This window comes from Myxocyprinus asiaticus, chromosome 50 (genome assembly GCF_019703515.2).
Source record: "Myxocyprinus asiaticus isolate MX2 ecotype Aquarium Trade chromosome 50, UBuf_Myxa_2, whole genome shotgun sequence".
Taxonomy (NCBI): Eukaryota; Metazoa; Chordata; class Actinopteri; order Cypriniformes; family Catostomidae; genus Myxocyprinus; species Myxocyprinus asiaticus.
Genome location: NC_059393.1, coordinates 22,517,124 through 22,532,325, shown reverse-complemented (window position 1 = coordinate 22,532,325; position 15,202 = coordinate 22,517,124). Strand labels below are relative to the sequence as shown.

Sequence of the window (15,202 nt, the reverse complement as noted above, 5' to 3'; positions counted from 1 at the left end):
GCCTAAGACAGTGCTACAGGGAGACAGGAAGGACAGCTGATCATCCTCGCAGTGGCAGACCACGTGTAACAACACCTGCACAGGATCGGTACATCCGAATATCACACCTGCGGGACAGGTACAGGATGGCAACAATAACTGTCCGAGTTCCACCAGGAACGCACAAACCCTCAATCAGTGCTCAGACTGTCTGCAATAGGCTGAGAGAGGCTGGATTGAGGGCTTGTAGGCCTGCTGTAAGGCAGGTCCTTACCAGACATCACCGGCAACAACGTCACCTATGGGCACAAACCCACCTTCGCTGGACTAGACAGGACTGGCAAAAAGTGCTCTTCACTGATGAGTCGCGGTTTTGTCTCACCAGGGGTGATGGTCGGACTCGCGTTTATCATCGAAGGAATGAGCGTTACTCCGAGGCCTGTACTCTGGAGCGGGATCGATTTGGAGGCGGAGGGTCCGTCATGGTCTGGGGTGGTGTGTCACAGCATCATCGGACTGAGCTTGTTGTCATTGCAGGCAATCTCAATGCTGTGCGTTACAGGGAAGACATCCTCCTCCCTCATGTGGTACCCTTCCTGCAGGCTCATCCTGACATGACCCTCCAGCATGACAATGACACCAGCCATACTGCTCATTCTGTGCATGATTTCCTGCAAGACAGGAATGTCAGTGTTCTGCCATGACCAGCGAAGAGCCCGTATCTCAATCCCATTGAGCACATCTGGGACCTGTTGAATCGGAGAGTGAGGGGTTGGATCGGAGGGTGAGGGTGAGGGCTAGGGCCATTCCCCCCAGAAATGTCCGGGAATTTGCAAGTGCCTGGGTGGAAGAGTGGGGTAACATCTCACAGCAAGAACTGGCAAATCTGGTGCAATCCATGAGGAGGAGATGCACTGCAGTACTTAATGCAGCTGGTGGCCACACCAGATACTGACTGTTACTTTTGATTTTGAACTTTACTGTTACTTTTGATTTTTTGGATTTCAGGGACACATTATTCAATTTCTGTTTGTCACATGTCTGTGAAACTTGTTCAGTTTATGTCTTAGTTGTTGAATTGTTTTGTTCATACAAATCTTTACACATGTTCAAGTTTGTTGAAAATAAGAGCAGTTGAAAGTGAGAGGACGTTTCTTTTTTTTTGCTGAGTTTAGTGCTGTTCAGTTAGAAGCCCTATATCCTTGTTGCTAAATAAAGACTACAACTACCTCAAGGATGTGAGTTTATGTCCGTTGTATTCCTTAAGAAATGGTTTTAACAGCACATTTTGAAATTAACTTTTGAGATGACTGTAATTTGGCGAAGAACAAACGCCTCTTCAAGTAATGTTAACACATTCTCACAAATATCTAGATAAATTTGTCTCATAAGAAAATTAACCATGGTTTTACTATAGTAACTTTACAGTAACCTTGGATTTGAATTGGTAAATTGTTTTGAATTGGCTCATTTACATTAAAGGAATAATCCGGGTTCAATACAAATTAAGCTGAATCGACAGCATTTATGGCATTATGTTGATTACCACAAGTTTTTTTTTTACTTGTCCCACTTTAAAAACAAAATCTGGGTCCCAGTGAGGCACTTACAATGGAAGTGAATGTGGCCAATCTGAAAGCGTTCAAATACTCCGTTGCAAACGTGTAGCTATGAAATGCAAAAAAAAAAATGCGTGTTTATGATTTTAGTGTAATAAAATCACTTGCTAACCTTTTCTGTGTGAAGTTTTGATTGCTGATCCAACTTTTAACTTTGTTACCATGATTACGTAATGCCGTAATCCCGCAAAAATGATGATTTCAACAACACAAATAGTACACGAGTTGTAAAGGAAGATTTAATTTAAGTACTTTTATAAAAATTATAAACTTCACATTTCTGCCTTTAAACCTCCAAAAATTGGACACATTAACTTCCATTGTAAGTGCCTCACTGTAACCTCGATTTTTGCTTAAAGAAAATGAGGGATGAGTAAAAAATTATTATTATTATTTTTTGCAATTAAAGCATCAGATGGTGTCGATTGAGCTTAACTTGTATTAAACCTGGAATATTCCTTTAACGTAGTGAATGAATCGTGTACATTTTTCATACTTCAGTTTGCTTGATTGCGAAGATGGTCACAATTCATGACATTAAACAAATCTAACATTTGTTCGCTCTACATTTATGCATTTGGCAGACACTTTTATCGAAAGTGACTTACAGTGCACTTATTACAGGGATAATCCCCCTGGAGCAACCTGGAGTTAAGTGCCTTGCTCAAGGACACAATGGTGGTGGCTGTGGGGATTGAACCAGCAACCTTCTGCTTACCAGTTCAGTGCTTTAGTCCACTACACCACCACTACCATGCTCTACACCGCCACTTGAAGGAAGAAAATGGGAAAACATCTAGAAAAGCTGGACTATTTTGTTGCTTCTTTAGTTACTTCCTGACATAGATGAAACTTTTTATGTTAAATATGTTTTACTTGCTTTCTTCCCAGATAGCACACGTACATCTCTCAGACGTCTATTTGATGTGTGTGTTTAGATCTGGAAGACATCTATTTTACGTTGTTTGCTCATCTGCAATATGTCTAGTAGATGTATTGTATTTGTTTCCCCTCAGATGTCAATAAGACATTCAGCAGATGTCTTTGAGACGTTTATGATTTGGAATGTTCATTTATCTGATCTTTTTAAGATGTTTAGCAGATGTTAATTAGATTGTGATGCTTTCCAGATCAAAAGATCTAAAACAGACATCTTGGAGACCTGGAGTATTTGTGCTATCTGGGCTGACGTGTCTTTTTAAGATCTTTCATCACAGTCTAATTAACATCTGCTAAACATCTTTAAATGATCAGATTTACAAACATTCTTAATCAATTATTGACATCAGAGAGGAAAAGTCTTATAGATGTATTGCAGATGAGCAAACAACCTAAAAAATACATCTTCCAGATGTTAACACACACATCAAATAGACGTCTGGGTGATGTACGTGTGCTATCAGGGTTTATACTCCATTTTCATTATGCACAGGGTGAAGATGGCCAGCTGCACTCTCAGCATTATCAAGGAGATCATAGCCTTTCAAAAAGTCACATCTATTCCCACGTTCATCCTGGGGGTGCTGGGGAATATATACGTCTTACTGATGTTCTGCAGCCGTCCCAGATCAGAGTTGAACTACATGAAGGTCTACATCACCAATATGGCCATCGCAGACTGTGTTGTGTTAGTTATCTTGCCCATCGAGATGCATTACTACAGTTGCCAGTTGGAAAATGAATAAAAAAAACTTCAGTTTTCATTGTCCGTTTATTATGTGAACTTCTATGTGAGTATCTTCACTATGACTGCCATAAGTATTGTGCATTGTGTGGCCATCAAGTATCCCATGAAGTCGAGGGAGATTCACTCTTGCAGGAACGCTTTGGTGGTCTGCGGGCTCATCTGGGTGCTTATCTGCTGTTTCAGCCCAGTATACTTTGTGAAAGATTCAGATAACGACAAAACCATGTGCTTTCAGAGAGCCAAGGAAGCATTTTCATTGAATTTCATTCCTGCTGTTGGTCATAGTTGGGTTCCTCTTGCCCCTTCTAATTATGTTGTATTGAGTCATTTGTCATCTACGAAAACAGTTAGACATTGGGTCTTGTTCCGAAAAGATCCAATGCATGTTCATCATAGCAGCTAATTCGATGGTTTTTGTGATATGCTTTTTCCCAGTCCACATTGGGTATTTCGTTAAATACATAGTGCAATACGAGTATGCAAAACCAGAGGATAACTTACAATTGCTACAATAAGCTTTTTGCGCACAACTTTCTACACAGTGCTCTTTGCATTTCCAAAATGAACTGTGGTTTCAACAGCTTTAGTTATTATTTTGCCACCAGAACATCATGGGATATGTGCTGCACGAATCAAACAAGAAATGACCCAGAGAGCACACGTACATCTCTTCATCTGGAAAGCATCACAATCTAATTAGCCTCTGCTGAACATCTTAAAAAGATCAGATTTACAAACAATCTAAATCAAAAACGTCTCAAAGACATCTGCTGAACGTCTTATTGTCGCCCGAGACATACGACAAACGTAGTGCAGATGAGAAAACAACGTAAATAATAATTCTTCCAGATGTAAACATGCATATCAAATAGACGTGTGTAGAGGTAGAGGGGTATATCGGTTTTACCGATTAATCTGTGCTGATAGTTGCTTTTTGGAACTATCGTTATCGGCAAAAATCTATGCGATAGTTTTTACATCATTTTTATTTTATTTTTCAAAGTAAGAGTTCCCTGTGTGTTTCGGACATATTTATACTTAAAAGTCCCACGTTATGCACCAAATCTTGGTTATTTTGGGGATTGTGGTTGAACAATAAACTGCATCTGGGATTTTATTCATTTAGGACACTTTGTCTGTTCCCGCCACAGTAAGGAAAGAACAAGAAATTTTTTCGACATTCTATAAATACATTTTAATCGATTAATCGATTAGCAGCCTTTCCAACCATCTTTGTTATTGTATCGGCAAAATCCACTATCGGTCAACCTCTAGACGTGTGAGTGATGTAAGCCTATGTATGCTATCAAGGGAAGAATATGAATGCAATTATAACAGGGTTTCAGATCTACGTTGCGTACATCATTTAAACAGGCTACTCTTGCAAATGTTGAGATAGTTTATTAATATCTCCTAAAAAAAATTATACAATATTAAACCAGGTTTTAACAATATTGAGCTAACTGCTAACTTGCCAGTCTTTAATATGAACCTCGATGTTTATGTAGGATGATGTAGGTTTATTTTTATTATATATACATCTTTGAAGGTATATTCCGGGTTCAATACAAGCCAAGCTCAATCGACAGCACCCGCGGCACAATGCCGATCCTGACATAGATTTATAAGTTATGCGATTGTAGGCATGTTAACCAGGGCGTAAAGGTTTGGCTGGTGAGCATGGCCCATTAACCTCTGCTGGATGAAATGGAGTCCCACTCCAACCATACAACCAATAATTCAACCTAAATTAATATCACCAAAAAAACAAAAAAATCGACTCCAAAGCTGGAGTCGATTCCTTTGGGAAAACTGGTTGATATTTTTGGACTGTTAATTTCCTCGACCACTGAACTACTGCACATTTATTTTACAAGCCTAACAGCACTAATACAATTTATAAAATGATTATAAAATGACTGCATCTTAACGATCATCAGTCTGACTCCGCTCCGTTTTATTCATCTTTATGAAGTTATCACACAAGCCCTTCAACATATCTGCTTTCCAGACCTGGATAGTCTGCCGGTACTAATCAATCAAGTAACATGCCAAATTTGTGACAGTAAATTGGCAAACAATAACAACTTCCCTGATATTACAACACAAGTCTACAACAAGGAGATGCAGAGTTGAGCCAGCTTCCCAGTTCACATCAATAAATCTGTATGTTAAAGTTTATTTGATCAATGTGCCGCACTTATAAAAGCGAGAATCTAACGCTTCTCTACTCGTTCTCAACATTTTTTTCTGTGTTTTAAAACCTTTTGCATATATTTATTTTTTAATTAGCCTACATTTTACACAGTTTTACATTAAAATTATATTTAAAATATATTAATTCAAAAACAAAAATGTTAAATGCTGAAGTAAATTGTTTGGACATTTTATTCAGTGTACAAAAGGTAGTGGACATTCTAATGTAAACCTCTTTCTAAACAAGAACTCATGAGTGAAAACAGACAATTTCAATATAGGTGACATGGTGGTTTTAAGACTATTTTCGGTAGTTCTTGGAAATACAGGCGCATCTACTCAAACTTCCCTCAAATTTATCTCATGGGATTGAAGCATCATGATTTGGTATGTGCATACAGGCCCTGACTCTCAGCTAGATCTGTCTTACAGTGTCTGGGTCAGGGGCCACATAAAACAATAAAAGTCACTTTACAGTGTGCTGGCCAGATCTGGGCCACATCAATAGATAAGAGTCATTTTACAGGGTCTGGGCCGCATCTGGGCCGGAGGAAATTGTATGTGTTTGTTTTCAGCATGTGGGCCAGTTTTGGGCCGGGGCCCTAGCCAGAACTGGGCCAGAACTGAAGAAAGGATGCGGCCCAGAGGTGGGCCAGACAAATTTTGCTATCTGGGTATGTGCGTATAGGCTCTGATTTAACTTTAGGATGGACCTATTAATAGTAAATGTCATTCATGCTATTATAAATAGTGCAAAGAACACTTTGTAGTGAGCTGTTTATTATGAGATTGAACTTTACCTCACATTTTTTTTTTTTTTTTTTTGGAATCGAAAAAGAATCAAATAAATGTTTTCAGCATGTGGGCCAGTTTTGGGCCGGGGCCCCAGCCAGAACTGGGCCAGAACTGAAGCAAGGATGCGGCCCAGAGGTGGGCCAGACAAATTTTGCTATCTGGGTATGTGCGTATAGGCTCTGATTTAACTTTAGAATGGACCTATTAATAGTAAATGTCATTCATGCTATTATAAATAGTGCAAAGAACACTTTGTAGTGAGCTGTTTATTATGAGATTGAACTTTACCTCACGTTTTTTTTTTTTTTTTAATCGAAAAAGAATCGAATAAATGAGTCTGGAATCGACTCTTCAGGAATCGAACAGCCCAATACAGGGGGTGGAGTGAGGTCACAGCAATTTATCTAAAAAACACACACACACACACACACACTAAGAAACATCCCCTTACACATTACTGTGCACCTGCATATACGTTATCTTGTTTTATTGGGCGTTTGTGCGTGTGTTTATCTTGTTTTATTCAATTGTTTTTATTCTGTTTTTATTCTGTTTTGTTGCTGTAGTGGAAGCTTCTGCCAGAAAGACAAATTCCCACTGCGTGCGAGCATACTTGGCAATAAAGCTCAGTTTGTTTCTGATTTTGAGTGACGACTCCAATGAAACGATTCATTCGAACGAGTCGCTCAAATGAGTCAGACCTCCCAGCGCTACATCGGGAGAAATTGATAAGCGTGCGCCAACACGAAGTCCCTTCCTCAAATTGTAGTGTTCCAGAGAATTTCCTGAAACTTTGATATGTCACTTTCTGCAGAACCAGACAGCTGAAGACATAGATATGCATATACTGCGAGAGTTATATAATGTGGTGTTAACCTTGGGGACATCTGAGTTCTTCCACTGGTGGAGAAACAGACCACACTCTGGAGATTTCAGCAAGAACACAGGCTCTGTTCTGGTCGTGCACGTGAACACTTAAGGTTTGTCTTTGTATTTTTTGACCAAGCAAAATCAGATATCCTTATTTTCTGAAGTTATATTAATATTTTTAAGTTTCTTTAGGATGTGCAGGTTTAATATCGAATTTTTTTGCACGTTTCTTGCATGAAAAAAAGTCGATTTTATGTGTTGGTTTGGCAAGGTATTGAATTTGGTAACACTGGTGCACATGTGTCAGCTTTTCCCGACAATTAATACAGCAGCAATGTGAATAAAGCATTCAAAAACATGTTGTTCAATACTGCTTATGTGCATACACAGGGTGATTCTTTAGTTAGGGAAACTTTTCTGTCCCTGATATATTACTTTAGATTAGAATATAAAGTTGCATGGTGCAAGATTTTCTTTTCTTCTGTTTTTGACTTGTACTCAACTCAGACTTAGTCTACTAACCACCCCTCTCTATTACAGTTGAAGTCAGAAGTCTACATACACCTTAGCCAAATGCATTTAAACTCAGTTTTTCACATCTGCTCTAATTCTTATTGACATCCGAGAGGAAACATCTTATAGACCTATTGCAGATGAGCAAACAACCTAAAAATACTGCATTCATTAGCAATAGGTCTATAAGATGTTTCTTCTCGGATGCCAATAAGACTTACAGCAGATGTCATTGAAACATTTATGATTTAGGATGTTTGTAAATCTGATATTTTTAAGATGTTTAGCAGATGTTAATTAGATTGTGAATCTTTTCATCCGGAAAGCACTTAAAACAAACGTTTCTGAGATGTTCGTGTGTTATGTGGGTTTATACTCTATTGGTTTTAAAGCTATCCACTTTCATTACGCGCAGGGTCAAGATGGTCAACTGCACAGTTTATGTTACCGACCCGATCCTTAACTTACAAAAAGCCACATCTATTCCCACCTTCATCCTGGGGATGCTGGGGAACATATACGTTTTACTGATGTTCTGCCGCCGTCCCAGATCAGAGTGGAACTACATGAAGATCTACATCACCAATATGGCCATCGCAGACTGTGTTGTGTTGGTGATACTGCCCATCAAGATTCATTACTACAACATCCCATGGACGTATCCAAAGGGAGTGTGCAATTTTCTTTTGTCTGTTTACTACGTAAACATTTATGTTAGCATCTTCACCATGACTGCCATAAGTGTTGTGCGTTTTGTGGCCATCAAGTATCCGATGAAGGCGAGAGAGATTCTCTGTTGTAGGAACGCCCTGGTGGTCTGTGTGCTCATATGGATCGTCATTTGCTCTTTCAGCACTTTTTATTTTGTGAAAGACTCTGATAATGACAAAACCATGTGCTTTCAGAGGACAAAGGAAGGGCTGTCATTGCTATTTATTCTGTTGTTGATCATGGTGGGGTTCCTCTTACCCTTTCTAATCATGTTGTTTTGCACCATTAAAATCATCTATACTCTCAGAAAGCAATTAGAAATTGGATCTCGTTGTGAAAAGATCCAATGCATCTTCATCATCTCGGCTAATTTGATTGTTTTTGTCATATGCTTTTTCCCCATCCACTTTGGATATCTCTTCAAGTACATGGCCAAAGACCACAGCTGCGACGTGCAATTTATTGCACACAACTTTCTGCACGGTGCTTTCTGCATTTCCAATATGAACTGTGGTTTGGACAGTTTTAGTTATTATTTTGCCACAAAAACATCATGGGATATGTGCTGCATGAATCAAACAAGAAAGGAAGGAAATGAATGCGATTATACCTCACCTCCAAACCTCAAACGCAATTCATAGCTCTTCTTGTGAAATGCATAATAAGAGGTTGCAAATTTAAAGCAGATTTTACACTTTTGGGATGAACCAACACATTGGTCACCTTCTCTGAACACTCAAACTTAAAAGCGGCACCCCTTGTGGGTTTTGAACACGCACCTTCTAAATTTACCAGCCTAGTCTTTACAAGATTCTTTGATCACTACACCAAGAAATGCCTTGTGAAGTTAGGAAACTGTGACGATTATTTACTATCCCTCCCAGATTGCGCACGTATGTCTCCGAGATGACTGTTTTAGATCTTTTCATCTGGAAAGCATCACATTCTAATTAACATCTGCTAAACATCTTAAAAAGATCAGACTGACAAACCTTCTTATTCACAAACGTCTCAAAGACAAAAGAGAGGAAACGTCTTATAGATGTATTGCAGATGAGCAAACAACCTAAAAAATGACTTCCAGATGTAAACACACACATCAAATAGACGTCTAGGTGATGTACGTGTAATATCAGGGCTGGAAGCACACGTACATCACCCAGACATCTATTTCATGTGTGCGTTTACATCTGAAAGACATTTTTAGGTTGTTTGCTCATCTGCAATATGTCTATAAGACTTCTCGGATCAATCAGAAATTGAGCAGAAGTCTTTGAGATGTTTATGATTAAGAATGTTTGTAAATCTGATCTTTTTAAGATGTTTAGCAGATGTTAATTAGAATGTGATGCTTTCCAGATGAAAAGATATAAAAACAAACATCTCGGAGATGATCTTGGTATCAGTTACTGTTTCTAATTCCACTGTTGGAAAGTTCAGCTATATTAAGTTTGCAATATATCTATTAGAGATTGCAAAATGATACATTGGATTCTAAACAGACAGAGAACATCATCTATTAACACTACAATTTAATCAACTCAGTGTTTTACATTAGTTTTACAAAACCTCTACATTTCTGCGTTAACTTGCATAGAAAATGTCGAACTTCAGCGACTAGTGATGATTGATGATTCAAAAACCAATTGTTTTTTTTAAAACAAATTCTAACAGACAGAGAACATTGTCTGTTAACATCACAATTTAATCCACAAAAAAGTTTTCCATTTTAGTTTGACAAAATCTCTACATTTCTGAGGTAGCTTTCATTGAAAATGTTGAACTACAGCGACTAGTAATGTTCGATTCAAGAACGAATCATTCTTTTGAACAGATTCTTTTTAATGATTCGGTCAACCGAGTCACAATGCGTTGTGAATCACTCGACCGCAAGGGAGTACTGTGGGAGTTACAAATGTAATATTGGTCACAGTTCGTGTTTTTGAACATAGTGATCATCAGTATTTAATCAAAAAATTATTTTACTCTTAAAAGTATTACAGGTTAAATGCCACTCGGGGACTTCTGAGAGCATTTGTCAGCGATGACTTGAATGAGTCATCGAATCATTTAAACCAACACTAAAATGAATGGTTTCTAACGTTATTTCAAGCATGTGGGAAAGTTTACCTGACAGAAAAATCGTCTTAGAGTGACAGCATCCCAAATGGAACATACATTTACACTAAACAAAACCGATAACGACTAGTAGAAAAGCGATTGAAAAGGCATTGTTTAAACAAATACTTATTTATCTACTTTAACTACATTATCGAAAACGTGAAATGTCTTCTGGGATAACACTTTTGAGTGGTGACTCAAACGAACGGTGAGTTGGTTCATTTGCATGAACCGATTCGTTAAAATGATTCAGAATGTTCTGACAATGCAAAGAGCGAGAAATTCATCAACACCTATTGAGAGAGTTTCCTGAAAATCTGACTTTCACCCCTCTGCAAGATACACCTGTTAAAGTGTGTATATATATATATATATATATATATATATATATATATATATATATATATATTACAGTATAACTTCGTAAATAATATGTTATATAATCCAATCAAAATCTTGAAGGTTTACCTGCTTTAGGAGAGGGGTTTAGGATAAGATCACGCTTCTATGGGGTTAGAATTGTTTCCAATTAACATACAAATGGAAAGAGATTCACAAATAAAAAAAATGGTTAACAAATAAATTGAATGAGATCCACAAATAAATATAAGGAGTTTACCAAAATTAACCAAAGCACGTTAAATGTAAAATTAAGCATGTTCTATCTTCAACCAATCACACTTCGTTTTACTATCAGGGCGGGACCAGCATCACAGCGCTCTCATGAGCATGGAATTGAGCACATAGAGATAAGCTCCAAGGCCGCAAACTCTAAGAAACAGACGCCATCAGAGGAATACTGTGATTTAAGGTTCCTATCATTTTCTCTCAGTTCTGAACATGTGTAGTGTCTTGTTAAATGTCGACAGCTGAAAATTGTCCATTTGTAGAGTGTCCTGATCATTAGCTTTATAGCTAACCTGGCTGACTGTATGAGTCTGCTATTTTAATTCTAACCAAGTTTCTTGACTGAAACTCCTAGCTATTCAATGGAAATGTATGTATGTGTCATCAAAACCTTTACTCTTAATGTTACATGGCAGATCCAAACAGACACACTACAAAAGATCAGTAGTACAGATGCCTTTATAAAACATGAATCATATTAGATGATCTTAGGAGCACAAATCATAAATGAATACCCTATATTACACAGTGCACAAGATCTGCTACGGCAATAATTTGGTTTAATTTTTCATTTAACTTCTATGAAACTCCTTACATTTATTTGTGAATCTCTTTCCATTTTTATGTTAATTGGAAACAGTTCTAACCCCATACACTTCTTTCTTCTAGTTGTGCACTTGCAAAGGTATGTCTTTTTGTATTTGGCATCTCTGAGGTCAGGTATCCTTTATTCCTAAATTTCTTAAGGCTGTCAAATTTCATGTTTGTTGCTTGTATGGCTAAATGTATTTCTATGTTGGTTTCACTTGTGATAAAATGCCTTTTTCAGTAACACTTTACAATATCCATATTTTACATATTGCATGTTAATGTTCATTGTAACAGCAATAAATACAATAGTGCATCGAATAAATATTCAATCTTATACAAAAAACTGTCTAAATGATGTATATTATTATATAAAATATGTCATATTAGCATTGAAATATTTGATACACTAATATTCTTAACAAATATATTACATTTACAGTAATGTGTCATTATAAACATCTACACAAAATGATAAAGTAGCATTATACTGGGTTTATTTTAACACAAAGTAATTGCATTTGTCTACAGAAAATATTACTAACAAATCTACTGAAAATATTGGTAATTTTAAGAGTTTTCTACAACTTAGCCCAATATCTGGGTAAGCTGTAACACTATAATATGACATATACATGTGGAAAGAAACTCTCGTTTTGCATTACTACAGCTTTAGTGAAAACAGAACAACATGACTGTGTGTAGGTGTGTTGTCGTTGAAAATTTGAAATCTGAAATGGTGCACGCCTGATATGAAATTCCTGTTATGAACATGCATGCTTCAGCAAAAACAGTAAATGAAGACTTCTCTAGCACACCTGAATACATTCTGACTGTTATAGTAGTGTATATTCGTTATCCCTGGTTGCCGCTACATGTTGCTCAATTGCATTCACACTGGCAACAATTTGCATTAATAAAGTGACTGGAAACAGTGTTGGGTGTAATGCATTACTAAGTAATTAATTACAGTAATTAAATTACTTTTTCATTGAAAAAAGTAAAGTAAGGGATTACTCTTAATTTTTCAGTAATTTAATTACAGTTACTTCTGATGTAATTGTGTTAAATACTGTATAGACTATAGAACAATTCTATATAAAACAATAGTGAATTTAAAATCGAAATTTAACATCTGATATTAGTCTTAAATTCTTTGGCCATTTCATGAATAATTTATTTTATTTTATATGATTTATTTGAAAGAATTAAAAGAACAGTTTCACGTCTATCCTTGTATTTTTCATCTGGTCGAGGTTGATCAGGGTTTTTGAAAGTAACTAGTAATAAGTAATGCAATTACTTTTCAAACAGAGTAATTAGTACAGTAATCTAATTACACTGTAGAAGATGTAATTATTATTTAGTAATTAATTACTTTTTTAGAGTAACTTACCCAACACTGCTCATTAATTTTAGACCACATCCACACTAATCTGTTTAATGCCACAATCCATTTTAAGTTGGATGTGGGATATTGCTACCCTGATAGCACGTACATCACCCAGACGTCTATTTGATGTGTGTTTATCTGCAATACATTTAGAAGACGTTTCTTCTCGGATGTTGATAAGACATTCAGCAGTTGTTTTTGAGACGTTTATGATTTAGAATGTTTGTAAATCTGATCTTTTTAAGATGTTTAGCAGAAGTTGATTACAGTGCAATGCTTTCCAAATAAAACATAAAAAAACCTAAAACAGACATCTACTTGATTTACGTGTGCTAGTGTAATGGGAACCAGCTGGTAAGCGATAGCTGTGCGATATGTGTAAACTGCACACCCCTGGCCTCAAGTGGTGCACAAGCTGTAGCCTTTAGCCTCCTTGTTAGCGCGCCCGCCTCTCATGCTGGCTGACGCCGTTTCGAATCCCGCTTGGAGCGGGTCGAGCAGGACCGGTTACAGTGGTGCCGTGACCCGGATGGGAGTGAGGTTTTGGGGGGTGAGTGTAATGGGAGCCAGCTAGTACGTGATAGCTGTGTGGTGTGTAATCCTCACTCTCGAACGAGGTTAGCGGCTGTCTGACTCCCATGCTGGGGATCGCCAGTTCAAATCCCACTCAGAGTGGGTTGAGTAGGACCGGTGACATTTGCACAATTTTTGGTGTATTTCTACAACTTTTTGTAAACAAAAATCATGAGCAACAAGTTGCTACAAATAAATAAGTAAATCGTTTGGCCCTCCAAAAAAACGGGGCCAGATTATTACATAAACATGCACGTTAGCATCTTCACTGTGACTGCTGTAAGTGTTGTTCATTTTGTGGCCATCAAGTTCCCTATGAAGTTGAGAGATGTTCTCTCCTGCAGGAGAGCTCTGGTGGTCTGTGCACTCATATGGGTAGTCAACTGCACTTTCAGTGCTGCTTTCCACCATGGGGACGACTCTGAACATAATGCATCGATCAAGTGCTTTCCGAAGAACAAGACCGTGGAGTTACCACTGGTCTTCATTTTGGTGTTGAACAAAGTTGAATTCCTCTTGCCCCTTTTAATGATGCTGTATTGTTCCGTTATTCATACACTACGAAAACAGTTGCGCATCAGATTTCGTAATGACAAGATCCAATGCATCTTCATCATCGTGACCAGTTTGGTTGTTTTTCTCATATGCTTTTTCCCAGTCCACTTTGGGTTTCTCTTCAAGTACATAATGCAAGATATAAGTACAGCTGCAATGTGCAGTTTTTGGTGCACAACTTTGTGCATGGTGCTATGTGTATTTTCAGTATGAACTGTGGGTTGGACAGTTTTAGTTATTATTTTGCAACCAAAACGTCATGGAATATGTGCTGCATGAATCAAACAAGAAACGATGAATTTGAACTTAATTATAAGCGAGTTTCACTTCAAGATCTTAAAGTTGCATAGCTTCTCCTTAGTGAGATTTATTGTCTACATGATAGTGACCATAGTTGCTAACACTTAATTGGTTCAAACATTATATAATGCATAAAACAAGAGTAATTCATGTACATTCAAAAACAAATATGAAAATATTGTTTCATGACTTGTACATTAATTAATGATCTGTTAAGCTTTATAATGTTATTATTAATGAAATTAGCCTAATTATAAATTGTAACCCGATAAACAGGTAATTTGGGCTATCCTGGAAAGATGCACCAATTATAGAACTATTAAGGATGTCTTGGTGTTCTAATGAATACAAAAAGCATATAGGGAAAAAAGATGAATTCGGTCGAAGACGTTATAATGTTGTATTAGCCTGCACCCCAGATTTGATTTAGGAGAAAACTCAAAAAAGAAAATAAATACTTACTTTCTATTCTTTTGTAATACAATATTCTACTGGTGATGCTGTTTGTATTTTTTATTTTTTTTTTGTAGCTTTTTAAAGTGTGGCAGCTGAACCCTTTCTTGGGTATTTCCTATTTTTAGGATTGGATTTGTACTCCATCTATGGAATAAAAATGCTCCTTAGCTACTGAGAATACTAGCGAGACCATGTAGGATAAGTTTTTAATGCCAGGTC

The 15,202-nt window shown here is 37.2% G+C and overlaps 2 protein-coding genes and 2 pseudogenes across 2 annotated transcripts in view; 3 read left to right on the top strand and 1 right to left on the bottom strand.

The window, feature by feature from the left end:
- Positions 1–15,202, bottom strand: part of LOC127438849 (uncharacterized) — a 687,566-nt gene that overhangs the window by 450,144 nt on the left and 222,220 nt on the right. The gene's annotated exons all lie outside the window — the stretch shown is intronic.
- Positions 3,038–6,970, top strand: LOC127438917 (G-protein coupled receptor 55-like; annotated as a pseudogene).
- LOC127438837 (platelet-activating factor receptor-like) lies at positions 6,977–9,368 on the top strand. The gene is made up of 2 exons (XM_051694747.1): positions 6,977–7,256; positions 8,075–9,368. The coding sequence occupies exon 2, from the start codon at positions 8,082–8,084 to the stop codon at positions 9,009–9,011; it is 930 nt and encodes a 309-aa protein (XP_051550707.1). The 5' UTR covers positions 6,977–7,256; positions 8,075–8,081; the 3' UTR covers positions 9,012–9,368.
- LOC127438916 (G-protein coupled receptor 55-like) lies at positions 13,883–15,109 on the top strand (annotated as a pseudogene).